At 41.1% G+C, this 14,297-nt stretch overlaps 1 protein-coding gene across 2 annotated transcripts in view; it reads right to left on the bottom strand.

Annotated features, from left to right (window-relative positions):
* Positions 1-14,297, bottom strand: part of pde2a (phosphodiesterase 2A) — a 184,284-nt gene that overhangs the window by 116,793 nt on the left and 53,194 nt on the right. Inside the window, exon 1 of one of the 2 annotated variants that reach the window (XM_074679087.1) lies at positions 319-506. The exons of the other annotated variant lie outside the window; for it this stretch is intronic. Within the exon in view, the coding sequence (XP_074535188.1) occupies positions 319-353 (35 nt within the window). The 5' untranslated portion in view covers positions 354-506. Of the gene's footprint in view, positions 1-318; positions 507-14,297 lie in introns of those variants that run through there. 2 annotated transcript variants of the gene reach the window in all.

Below are 14,297 nucleotides of genomic sequence, written 5' to 3'. Positions count from 1 at the left end.
TTGTGTGTGTGTATGTTTGTGTTTGCTGTGCACACATGGAGTCAGCTGATACTCAGTCTGATGATAAGCTGCTGGAAAAGAAGCATTTTTACACACACACACACACACACACACACACACACACACACACACACACACACACACACACACACACACACACACACACACACACACACACACACACAGAGTCAACAACTTCTCTTTACCCTGAACCGCAGAGTGTAGGAATTTAAAGGTGTGTGTGAGGGAATGTGGAGTAAAAGGTGAGTGTGTTTACGTGTCTGTGTGTGTGAGCGTGCGTGTGTGTGAAGTCCTTACAGGTCCTTCCCTTCCTTCCTCTCGAGCGCAGTCATGTCATCTCCACCTGTCGTACGCAGAGAGAGCGGAGCGGAGTCACATGCACATTCACACACACAGTGGACGCACTGATGCACACACTCGCGCCGGCAGTCTGAGACACACACTGGCTGCGCTAACACCACGAGCTGCAACGCATAGAGCTGAGAGTGAACACAGTCCCTCCTCCTCCTCTCTCCTCCCACCTCTCTCTCTTTTCTCCTCTCTCTCTTCCTCTCTCCTCCTCCTCTGGGTCTTACTGCCTCCCTGAACCCTCCACACGGTACACTTTACTACTGACAGGACTGTCAGTGTGCGCACTGGCAGGATGCAAACAAACAACCACACATGTAGAGGAAGGTTGACCTTCTTTGAGCACATGGGGAGAAGGGAGATTATGAAACCTATCCCAACTTCTGAGCATTTCACAATCAGTCTATAAATAAGGCCAACCTCTTGTAATTTTCAATTTTAAATAATGTTTTATAAAAGTTGTTTTTCCAATGAGGTTCATCCCCACAAAACTTACAGTCACCGCTCATCTTTAATGACCTATAATTACATTTTCTTGATAAGTGCCCTCTTGTGGACATGCACATCATGACTAGACATCCCTACACTGCAGTCAAGCTCTGAGCATTCGACATGGGGACAGTAATAAAACTGGAACCGGGATCAACCGCAGGCAGAGCTGGCAGATGAAAATATTCTCTTATACTCTAGGAACAGTATGAACCTTAAGAATAATACAGAACAGCATATAAATAACTGAAGAATATATGCAACAGACCTGAAAATGATTTTATGAATCCTTTCAAGTTGATCTTAAAGACAAAACGCAGAAATTGACTTGAACTGCTAAAACATGGGTGGCCAACCTATGGCTCGCGAGCCACATGTGGCTCTTTGCCCATATATATATATGGATGCCAACGTTGGGATCAGTTGGAACTGATACTCAAGTTTCAGTTTCTCTTCTCTTGTACGAATTTAAACACACAAGCACAATAAATCTTGCTTTGAAAATTGGAAATGTATTGATTTTAATTTTATGTAGTTTTGTTTATGTGTGAGAGGAAGTGTGTTTGTAAGACCACGTGTGTGACGTGGCTCTCTGTAGTACCACGGCCATTTTTTGTGGCTCTTGGTCTCTGACTGGTTGGCCACCACTGCTGTGCTACAAAAATCACCTGACTTTAGGTGATATCTAACCACAGAACCTTTCCTCCAGAGCTGCATTCATTTAGACCATCAGAACTGGAGGGTAACAAGAGTGGGGTAGCAAGTTTACCCCTGAAAGAGGCCCCGCCTGGTGGGTTGCGCTTCCCAGATGTCCAGGAACTTTGTGAGGCAGAGAAATACAAGCTGAACATTCTGATTGGTTGAGCCCTTGCAATGTTTTATTTCCCCCTTCATCCACAATTACATCACACACAGCTGTGATTGACTTGATCCGAAACCATCATCCTCTTTGAGCCTGATAGGGTAAATGATTCTCCGTCAGCTCCAGGTGTTACAGTTTGATCAGTGACCCTGTAAAGTGGTCATTTTCAGGTGCACATGTCAGTGGATATCCAGTTTACAACAGGTACTTTAGTTTAAACTCTACCGTCTTCGTGCTTTAGATGGTGGTGTGGTCTGGTGTCTCCCCAGTCGAAGCTGTTTCAGCTCATTAAAACAGCTTTGACTGTTGACAGCTTTGCTCCTCGCACTTGTCTCCTTTCAAGCGTCAACAGATCAGTCTGCAGTGCAATAAAGCACCAACAGAGCCACCACAGGCTGGACATCCTTAATGCTAACAGGCTCAACATACATAAAGATACCACCTTGTATTTCTCCTTCTGTGGCGTCACTTTTGCTGAAAAGAAGTTTTTGTTGTCTTGCCACTGGTTTGACGTGTTTGCAGTCTCCTTTTTTTCCCCTCCATACTTCAATGGCCTGATTTGCAAAATTGACCCAGAGCTTCTGAGCTTTGGTGGAAACACAGAAAAACAATGAGCCATGTTTTACCAGGACCTGAAATTCCCTGGACTTTTGATCAAAATTTTTCAATCTTATCAAGCTTGTAGGTCTCATCATTTGCAAATCTACTCATCTTACTTGGGCAAATACTCTTTTACCTGATTCAATTAAAACAACTCAGAGAAACTTAATTCAGCTGTACAACAACCAGAGTCACAAGTATATTTATAACACACCAGCACAGTGCTCTATACATCCAATCAGCCGATAGATTCATCATGAACCTCCATCTGCTGCAGGAGGCGTCCCCTGTGACGCTGACAGCTGACTCAGTGGGGTGACATTGACGGTGACAGTACTGAAGGTTGGACAGGACCGTCTAATGTAGTCCATCAATCTGACAAAAAAAAAAAACACAATATAATTTACTAAACAAGAGCTTCCCAGCAACAGCTGCACAGACTCCCTCACATGGTTGTAGCTCACAGATACTGTATTTCTGACACTCAGTGAACTGGCAGTTGTTATGGTCTTGGATTTAGAGTTTTATTAATCCAAAGGGTTTTTTTTCTAGTTCTGGATACCTATTTTTTAAATTACGTTGTTCAAAAGGAAGAAAAACATCTATCATTTGAAGTAGCGTTGACAGAATAAATCTGAAGCTAACACAAGCAAATTATACCCTGGAAACAAAAGCAGCGCTTCTAATTCAAATGAATTAAGCTGCTTTGGTTCAAGTACTGAAAATCGTCCTGACTGGGAGGAGATACTGGTAATTGTTTGGGAAAGCAATCACAACCTAGCAGTCCTGTGACAGGTTTACGAGAGGCTGAAACTAAAGGGACAATCAGGAGTTTTCAGCGCTTGAACACATCATGTTGCCTGACACCTTTCATTAAGCTTTCTCAAACATTTTATTTCCTACTCTGCACTGCAAAAAGGGAATCTCTAGTCAGTTGAAGTGATGTAATTTTTTCAATCAATCCAACTCAAAATTTTTAGGTTAAGGTTTCCAATGTACTTTTATGGATCATGTCAACTCGAAATTCAGCATTGGTACAACTAAAAAAACAAATAGTTGGACCAACTTAAATGAATTGCTTCAATTGGTAACACCTAAATAAATTAAGTTATTTGAAATAAAATTAACAAGTTCAATTAACACAACTTAATACGTCAAATAAACTAAATATTTTAATTCTTCTCAAAACAACATTTTGCATCACTCCAACTTAAAGTTTTCAGTTGTTTCAACTCAATAATTTGCAAAACCCAAAAGGAAAACCATGAGTGAGGAGGGAACACTGTAGGTATGAGACCCTGATGCACATTAAGATACCACACAGGGCCAGTGTGTCTGTGCTCCATGGCATGGACCAGATAGCTGTCTATGGGCCACTACGCTGGCTCGCTGGCTGTCTGTGCTCAACAGCGTAGACTGCCTTGGCTGTGCTCCATGGCATAGGCTGCTTGTCTTGGCTGCCTGGCTGTGCTCCACAGCATAGGCTGCTTGTCTTGGCTGCCTGGCTGTGCTCCACAGCATAGGCTGCTTGTCCTGGCTGCCTGTGCTCAACAGCAGTGAGGGCTCCAAATACTCTCTCAGTATTTGAATATAGCTGTAGACAAAACCCAGTTTGTCATTTCTGATCATAATTTTAGCCCATCATCACATCTCATTTATTATTACTCTTAAAGGTACACAGTCCATGCTACAGGGCACAGACAGCAGGTCCATGCCATGTGGAGCACAGAAAGCTTGTGCATTTGGCAGGTCTTAACGTACAGCTGGGTCTAATATCCACTGCATTCCCTCCTCACTCACGGTTTGAAGTCAGTTTGAGTCAGTTCAATAGGCTGTAAAGTAAACTTTACAAGTACACATAAAGCAAACACAACTTAAGACTATTGGTCAGATTTACTAACCTTTTTTGTGCAATTAGATTGTTTTAAGTAAGCTCAACTTGTCACATTTTTACAGTATAAAAAAAAAAAAACCTCGTCAGATTTTACTTTGAGGTTTTGCAAATTATTGAGTTGAAACAACTTAAAACCTTAAGTTGGACAGATGCAAAATGTTGATTTCAGAACAATCAAATTCTTAAATTCATGTGACTTAATCAATTGTGTTGATTGAACTTATTATCTTCATTTCAAATAACTTAATTTATTTAGGTGTTACCAATTGAAGCAGTAATTTAAGTTGGTCCAACTGTTTTCTTTTTTCAGTGTGATGTGACGTAAACCACTACAATATTTGGGTCCAGTGTTTCATTAAAGCAGTGACACACAAGCATGAAATGAATTATTGATACGTACAATTTAAGCAAACAGAAAGGTGTTGTAATTCCTTATTTACGTCTTTTCACTAAACATGCTTGACATTTCAATTAATTTGTTAGATCAATGCTCGGAGAGGTGGGGGTGGAGGCAGGAGGAGATCACAGGAGCAGCCAGGCAGAAGCTGATCCTTTGATTCTGGGGTCATGGAGTCATAATGAGGTGAGTGTGACACAATGTGAAAGGTTACTTCAATACACAAGACCCTCAGACTGTGTTGACTGGCATCAATAGCAGCAAGGTGGGAGAGATAATCTGTGGTGCACACTGTTCTCTTTATCTGTTTTTCTTTTTGTGCACTTTGTCATGCTAAGAACACACACACACACACACACACACACACACACACACACACACACACACACACACACAGAAACACACACGCACAGCTTGTATGTGCTCAGAAACATGGAAGCAGCAGTGGAGTACAAACACACACCTGAGAACGGGTTTGGTGGTTCAAAGCAAATTCTCCTCAAAGACTGTCTCCACTCATCTGCTGGAGACTGTGTGATCTAGATTACCCTTTAACACGCACACACAACCACACAGGCGCGCTCACACACACACACAAACTTACACACATAGACACACATTGCGTCGACTGAATAGAGTATTGATTCCTGGTTTGTGATTAAAACAGGGACTGTTGTTGCTGCTCAGATGCAATCGACGCACAAAACCCACCGTGTGATCACTCACTTACTTACTGTGATATTCCTCTAACACACACACACACACACCAAACATACACACACACACACAAAGTAGCAGCAGCAGCATTAATAACCACATTGCAGAGGAGCATAATTAGCAAGTCAGGGACCTGGAGTCTGATGAGGATAAATCCAGTAACCTTGGTGTGCTGTGTGTATGTGCTTGCTTTTGTCTGTGTGTGTGTGTGCATTTGATTGTGTGTAAGTGCTGTGATGTAGTTTAACGTGTGTGAATGTAATGTCCATAAAAAGCAGTGATTGGAAGTGCATATGTATGGAAATCAGTGTGTTGGTTTGTGTGTGCATGTGTGCATGTGTGTGTGCGTATCCTGACTCCCATAAAGCATAGGGGTGATTGAAAGCCCTAAATGGTGTAGGTGCACTCAGGGGAATGGGCTAATATACATAATGGTGAGGCTATATTAACAGCATCCTGATGCACACACCCACTCACACACCTTGGTGTCAGCTGAACTCTCCTGTCCCCACAGAAACACTTTTCTCTCAGCTGATTTATCCAAGCTGTCACCAAAGGAAGGAGATAAAAGAGGACAGACTGATTCAAAATTGTGCAGATAATCAGTATTTTCTCGTGTCGTGGCTTCTGGCATCACTGTGTGTTAAAAAGGATAATTACGTGACGGTTGTAGTCATTGATTAATGGCTGATTATTCCACAGGAACCTCTCGGGTGACACATAACCACGGTTGACATTAGTGCATTGCATCACTCTATCTCCTTCTGCTTATACAAAACCCTGCAGAAGCATTTTCCACACATCATCCTCTGAAACCAATCCTCCTGACCTGAAAAAATCCTGAGAGCCTTTCACATCAGCGTTTCCATCCCAGCTTGAAAGGGGTCTGCACTGACATCCTCCTCTCAGGAAACAATAGCGGCTTCCATCTGAAGGTGGCTGCTTTAGAAATGTGCTCGGCTGGAGGAGCCATGTGTATTTGCGGATGTGCTTCAGCTGCCTGAGGATCCAGAGAAGATGGAGAGATGCATGCATGTGATACGTGGGAAGGGTGGGTTGTGTTTGAGTGTGAGTGTGGGGTGCTCTGTTGCAAGTTTGGTGGATCATATATCGACCCACTTGAACTGCAGCCTCACAGATAATGATGATTACCTCCTTTCATGTAACAGCTATTCTGAACATTATATGAAGACAGAAAAAAAATCATCACTCCATAGGCAGAGTCTCTGTACATGTGTCAGTGTCAGTGTCTGTCTCGAACCCTCTCTGCCTGTGTGAGGAGGTTTTCGTTGTATCAGGATGTTTCTGGGTGGATAAAAAAAAGTGGTTACATCAGCCAATCACAGCATGCCCAGTGCACAAGTGGCTTTGCATGTTTATAAGCGAGCAGAAGAAGCTATCCTGAGTGGCTACGACTGTGGACATTGCACAGAGCAACAAAACACTAAACAGATAAAGTATTTTCTTAAACGAGGGTGAAGCTTGGCTCAACTTTCACTCCCTTTCAGGCACCTGGAGAGCAGCACAGGACGAAGAGCGATGTGAGTTAGCTTTCTGCTGAGCAGGTATGTGTCAAATACCCATGATTAGCTTGTGCTAACATGCCAAGTCAAATACTCGGCTCATGAGTCAATCCCACGTAGAAACGTGGTGCTAAAGGTGGTTGCTAGGCTAAGTAAATGTATTCACCTTGTCACGGTCAAAGGCTGTAGGTGTGGGCTGCTGCTGGCACTGAGAAAAGGAGGAGGAGGAGCCAGTTTGAATTTATGTTTACAAACAAGCAGCAAAAAATTCCTGCAGCCCTTGATGTCACTTGTATTATTTTGATTTTGATTTTGGATCGATTGTTTAGGCCTGCGAAATGGTTCTCACACAGTCTAACGTGGGTAGTAAGCCCCCCCTTTTTTTTTATTCTTTTTTTTTTAAATTTATTTATGTATTTATTTAAAAATGTTTTTTTAATTATCATTATTATTATTATCAATTTTATTTTATTCTATTTATTTAAATTTTTATTCATTTATTTTTTATTATTTATTTACTTTTTTTTTCCTCTCTCCCTTTTCCCCTCTTCGTATATGTCATTTGCTGATGTATCGCAGTATTATTCTATCATGGGTTAAAGGGTTATATTCAGGGAGGTTTGAATTTGTTCAAAGCTTGTAGAGTTGAATGTGAAACTTGCCCCATATCACTGTCCTGATTAACCCATACAGATCCCCTTTTGTTATATTTCTTTTGCTTTGTTTCTTCATAAAATGGAAAGGGAAAGCGCTGTTGTACTAATGTGTAATTATATTACTGCCCTTTTCTAAAGAATAATAAAATATATTTTTAAAAAAAATCCCGCAGGCCCTTCCTTTAAAGTTCTGAAAAATGTCAGATTCACTTCTCAAACCACTTCTAATGTGACTATCTGCAGCTGTTTTATTTTATATCTTTGATTTTTTTTTTTTCATTTTGGCTTTGGGGAGGTTGATTACAAATTTAAAAAAAAATCAAAGTAAGCACTTTGGATTCTGACATGTTGTTGTAATCAACACTTTTCTTCTCTTGTGGGACAATTTTTTTTTTAATCCATGTCTGAAAAAAAAGATGAAAGCCTTGATTTTCAGTTGACTCCAAATGTACCATGAAACATGCACGTTGTATTTTTTCTGCATTGTTTCTGGTAAAATTTACAGACGGTTTCATCTCTGGCAGCTACATCCATTGGCAAATACATCAATCTGTATGTCCATTTCACTGTCTGTCAGTATTCCTTGTAAAGTGCTCAGACTTCATATATATCTATTGTGCCAAATAGACGATCCAATCGTTCAATTGATCAGGTCATATTTCTGTGCTTTGTTTTGGTCTGTATTGAGCTGATACAAAAAAAAGAGAGAAATCCCTGCTGAGGCCATCATTACAACCCTGAAAAATCTTTGCACTCAAAGAAGTACAAAGTGCTTTTGATAAAAGCGCTCACCACATGGTGTACGACTAACAGCTTTGAGAGGAGCGCGTATGCTTGTATTACTTTACCTTATTGTTACTCGCAAGTTAATTTCCTTTAACACAAGCATAAAACAACAGCAGGAAAGCGACAGTGTCACGCCCTTCTTTGGAAAGTCACGCAGACATACGCAACCACACACAAACTGAGACTGAGCTGTACTGTTTGTTCTGATAACCTGTTTCAACAGTGCAATGCGTTGGTTCAGGTGACTGTGAGGAAATGTGTCTGACTCCATCAAGCATCTGTAACTCTGTCAATGAGAAACAACCAGCATGTTATGGCAGGATGAAGCCTCTTTAAATCCAATAATTACATTAATTACTCTTTATTGGCACAGTATGTATCATCAACTTTAACTTACAAGGCAAAAAAAAAAAAAAAGCAGTGTAACACTCTGCCTTGATGTATCCGTCTTGTAGTTGAGAAAAGTTGCCACAGTCTGAAGGACACTGCAGCCAGGACCCACTGCTGCCAAACCCACCTGAGGCTTTTATTCTGAAGTGGAAGCTAACTACTGAATTCATCATTTGATCAAATCATAAAAGCATAAATGTTTCATAAGCAAAGGTCTCAAAATGACTCATAACTTTTCAGGCAAAGCAGAATGTTCTTCATTTCCATACCAGGAAACTTCAAGGTAGCTGTGTGGGCCTTGTGCTATTCAAATCATTGGTACGTCACCTTAACAAATCCCTCTCTCTTTGTACGAACATGTCACCTTTAGCACTGCTTTGCTATGGCGGCTATATACAAGGTCAGCCTGACGAGCTTAATATCAGCATACTGAACACAATGAACCCTTTCTGGCTTCTATTCGTCAGAAAAATCACAAAGCAGCCGCACATCAACACTTTCAGAGGCTGCTCAGTGGTTGCTATGCGAGTTAGAACGTTGGCAACCTGAACACTTTATAAGCCAGTTTCCATACCAACATGCAATGTCCCTTCACAAAGAGTCCATCTTGGCAGTGTTGAGAAATGAGAAGAGATGGGTGAGAGAATAAAGAAAGAGATGACCCTGCTGATCTCGAAATGAAATAAAATCTCTCTGAGCTCCACGGCTCTTTTGATAACCCCCCCACTCAAACCATTGTCCAGCGAGTCTCTGTTCATGTTTTAAGAGGATTAAGCAAATTCAGGTCTTACTGAATCTGCACTTGTATGTTTTTATCTGAAACAAAGAGCACACTTATCTTGGGTAGGACAGCGGGTGTCCATGAGAAAGACACGACCCCAAAATCCTAAACTATGACCAGCAATTAGCCTGGTTAAGGTAGCAACCCAACATTATGCAGTGAATATCATAACTGCTGATTCACCAATTTTAAATCTTAAAGTAGGCCAGGTTCAGGTCCTTACTTAGAAGATAGGGACTATTTTGTGTCAATCATTAACTCTATATCTAGAAAGACAAAACCTACAGTACACGTAGAGTTCCCCAGGGCTCCAATCTAGGCTCTCCTCTCTTTACACTCAAATGCTCTCATTGACTATGGAAAACAATAAAATGAGTATCTCCATAATTTGTATTTAATTTCTCACTTCTGTGAATTTTTTTTCTTGTAACTTTTGTAAAACACTGTGAAGTGCTGATCCAACTGGAGCTTTTAAACAAACTTACCCTGTAGCCTTCAGTCTTCTAAGGGGTAGTTTTTGTTTTGTTTTCAAAGCCAAGATTTTTTCCTAAGCCCAAGACGAGGGGGTTGAAAATAAGAGTTTTCTGTGCAAGTAATCACTCGAACTCTCAAAAGATAATTCACAGTACAGAACGTGGGGTGGATCTGTGAGGCTACGATGCTGTCGCTGTTGCTGAGCATTCAGCAGAGCAGCTTGGGGGAGATTATGTGTTTTGGAAGAGGAAGGACAGGCTGAGTCTTCTTCCAGCAGCAAAGTCACCACATGCACTGCTGGCTTTGTTCTTCGATCAGCATTATGACTTGAGGGACCTCTGAGTAAGAGCAGGAGTGACCCTGGACTGAGCGAGGCCTGACTCTGAAACAGTGATTGTTTGTGAGGACATCATGACTGATCCTTTGATCCATGTGAGGGCCGCTGTCACTCAGCTCTAATGCAGGGAGGCTCCGAGTGGATTTACACAAACAACAACTCTGAACTTAAATCAAAAAACGGCCTTGGTTTTTCTGCTGATGATCTCAACCCTATTGCAAATGGAGAGTGCAGGTTGGAATATTATAAGCAGTCATACTTTATTCAATGTGGAAAAATCTCAGACTTTTGCTCTAAAATGTTGCTTTGCAATGACCATCAAGTCAGTACTTTACAGCAAAATAAGAGGTTAACACATTGTGCTAATGTAATAATAATCTGGTGTACACTGGACTCAATATGGACAAAAAAGATTTTAATGGTTTGCAAATCATTTAAACACTTTATTTAATTTGAAATAGTGCAAATTTTACCCACCAGGTTTTGAAACTAAAATGTTTTATAACTGATTAAAAATACATGTTCATTTTAGATTTGATGCCGGCAACATATTTCAAAATAGGATGGCACAGCGACAACCAAACAAAGAAGAAGATATGTAATGCCAAAAAAACAAGAGGAAATCGTGTGAGCTACTTGGTTTGATTTGGAGATTTAAGATGAAAATCAAAAGATTTCCAAATTTTGAAGTGACATTTATTGGATTCGTAAGCGCGTTTCAATTTGTAGCCATGTCAATAACAAGTTTTTGTTTTTACTGCAGAAGAGACAGTTTCATCCATCTCTCTATCTAGATAGCTATGAGCACATGTGCGATGTAGAGAAAGGAAACTGAAACTTAAGTATCATTCTCATCACCCAAGTATTCATCAATACTGATCACAACATCAATATATCAATAATTTAGATTGATCGATACACCACAACTCATAACAATAATAAATGGATCAAAGAGCCGCACACCGAAAGGCAAAGAGCCGCATGTGGCTTGCGAGCCGCCGGTTGGATCTCCTGATCTAGGGATATCATCATTTTAGGTAAAAAACATAAGTGAAAGATTCAGAAAATCTGAAGAATCTTCGTACAAAAGAGACTGAGCCAAAAAAACAGAGATGGCTGTGATATTTGGGCCCTAAATGCATTGAAAACAGGCACACCTCTGTAGAGGAAAATTACTAAATGGGCTCAAAATCACCCTCAAAACCCCTTTTCCAGGCACTTTTTGGCCACATCTGTGAGAGCAGGTTAAATTTATACCATGTAAAAAGGAAACCATGTATAATCATGATCCAGAAATGCTGCTGACTTTTCTGGGTTGAGTTCATTTTGAGATGGACAGTAGTAAAGAGGAAAACTTTTATGTGGTCTAATGAATCAAATTTTGACTTCATTTTGGGAAATTATGGATACTGAGTCATTGGCTCTGTGGACCACCCGGCTTTTTAAAAGCACACAGTTTATTTAAAGCCAGCCTCTGTGATGGGAAAGTGACGCATCACTGCCTATGGCGTGGGTCCTTTACATCTTGAAAGGGGCCATTAACGTTGAGCAATATATGCAGGTTTGGAAGCAACACAGGCTGCTGTATTAACAATGCCATATTAGGGGAGACCTTGTGGATTCAAAAATAAGAACAATCCCAAACTACATGCTGTATGTTGAACAACAGTATGGCTCTGTAGTAGAAGAGTCTTGGTACTAAATTTGTATACCTACTGTCCAGACTCAACATCCATTGAGAACACTTGGCACATCATGAATCAACAAATACAACTGAGGAGATCTCCCACTGCTGAGCAGCTAAAACGCTGTATTCAGCAAGAATGGGATGACGTTTAACATTTTTACAGAAACTAGTCTTCTCTGTTCCCAAATATTAACAGGGTGTCATTAAAAGAAGATGTAAAGCAAAGCAAGAGGCTTTTTCACAAAGCGTTTTTGATGTCATTCAATTTTAAATGGGTTCACTTTTGATTTACCTCCTTTCCACTATCTAACATTACAATTTGATTTTAACTGATCTGCAAACAATTCATTTAAACAATAACTCATTAGTAATACCTTGTACTGGAGTCACCAAGGGCAGTAGTTCAGCTGTGAATGTATGTAACTAAATGTAAATGAAGAGTAGAAATCATCATGTCTGTGTTGACAGTTGTTGTTCAGCTGTCAAAACTGGATTTGGCTCTGCAGTGTTTTCTAGGAGGGAACTGGATCAACTGGTGATCAACTGGAGGGAGAACAGTTGAGCTAAAGAGGTGAAGATAAAGCAAGCGTTTTACAACCTGGCAACCCAGGACTTGTTCATGCCGGTGGAATAAAGAAAGTCATAAAGCATTAGTGAACTATTAACTTGCCCTAATAGTACCATTTACTGTAATTACAACTTGTGGACACTTTGTGATTAAGAGTGCTCTTCATATATAAGCTGAACCTACAGAGTGGCCCAGAGTCAGAGCCTGAGTGTTGCAATATCCTTATTCTGAGAGGTTGTCCTTATTTGACATTTATAGCACAAAAGACAATGAAAACATGAGTGGAGAGTAGATGTATCGAGATGTACGTGTTTTTTTCTGTTTACGTGTGTAAATGAGAGCTCTGTCCTGTCATAGTCTGCTGCTTCCTTCCTCATGTGCTGCTGTACAATGTCCAGACGGAAGGACTCACACACTCCCTCCCTTCCTCCAGTGCTGGTCAGTGCTGCTCATGTCAGAGGGGATTGGGAAACAGCGAGCAGTGTGAGGAGTTAGTAATGAAATCAGGAGGAATGGAGAAGTGTGAGAAAGGGACATAGAGGAGTGGAGAAGGAGGAAATGAGAGAATGAGGGAGGAAGAAGGCACACATGTTGGATGGAAGTTGGAGTTTGAAGGGAGGAGGAACCTGACCCCGTCAATCATCCTCACTGTGGCCTCTGGTCTTGACGGCGTGCGCAAAAGAGCTAAAAGGTGTCATGCAGGCACAGAGAGGGGAAAAACAAACATAGGTGGAATGGAGAGTGAGTGAGTAGGTGAGTGAAGTGGAAAAGCTCCAGCAGAAAAAAGTGGACAGAGACAAGTTAGAGTGAGGTGAAAAGATGGGAAAGCAGAGAGAAGAGGAGAAAAACAGAGGTGGATAGAGGAAAGGAAAACACAGCAGAAATATCTGCAGCTCAAAAAAAGATGACTAGATGGAGAGAAGTCACTTAGGGACAGTGAGAAGAAAAAGAAGACACTGGAATACACAATCTCCTTTTGTAACCTAAGTGACAGAGCCCAGCCGTGCTCTCTGCGCTGTGCACGTGTGTTTGGGAATTCATACATGCCATTTAGTATTTGCATGTGTTTGCATGTGTTTGTTGGTAGTAACCAGTCCGGACAGAGGGAGAGTGTCTGACTTTATTATTACCTCTGCGCTCTCTTTATCTCTTCATTGCTCTAATCTAATTGGTTCCTCGCTCCAACCAATCTGAGCACAGCAGTGAGACTATCTGCTGCAAGCTTGGTGTCGAGCAGGCTGAATAGATGCTACAAGTGGTAATGACCATGACAGAGTGTGTGTGTGTGTGTGTGTGTGTGTGTGTGTGTGTGTGTGTGTGTGTGTGTGTGTGTGTGTGTGTGTGTGTGTGTGTGTGTGTGTAAGAAATAACTGCGCTGACTCCGATTTGTTGCTATGGCACCATGTCTTCCTGAGGTGCAAAAATCACAGAACAATTTATACCCACAATTTCCTCTCTATAATGAAGCAGTGAATACATCGACCCCCCTGTGCACACACTTGTTTTTGCATACATGCACTCACACACAATCTCACACACTCACACTCGCAGAGCGTTTATCCTCTTCAAGAACAGCCTCTCCTCTTTTGTACAGATGGTGGAGCTGAACCAAACAGAGTCATAAAAAAGAGGGTAGAAGATGTTTCTCAGTTATGAAGGATTCAGTACATAAACACACAACAGCACAGCTTGCATAACCAACAAAAGTTACTTTTCAAGTGTCAAAACTCTGTACCAACCTTTGATTTTGTTCAACAGCAGAAGCCA

This window comes from Halichoeres trimaculatus, unplaced genomic scaffold (assembly GCF_033239565.1).
Source record: "Halichoeres trimaculatus isolate MK-OKI-2021-1 unplaced genomic scaffold, fHalTri1.1 fHalTri1_scaffold_9, whole genome shotgun sequence".
Lineage (NCBI taxonomy): Eukaryota > Metazoa > Chordata > Actinopteri > Labriformes > Labridae > Halichoeres > Halichoeres trimaculatus.
This window is presented reverse-complemented; position numbering and strand designations above follow the sequence as displayed.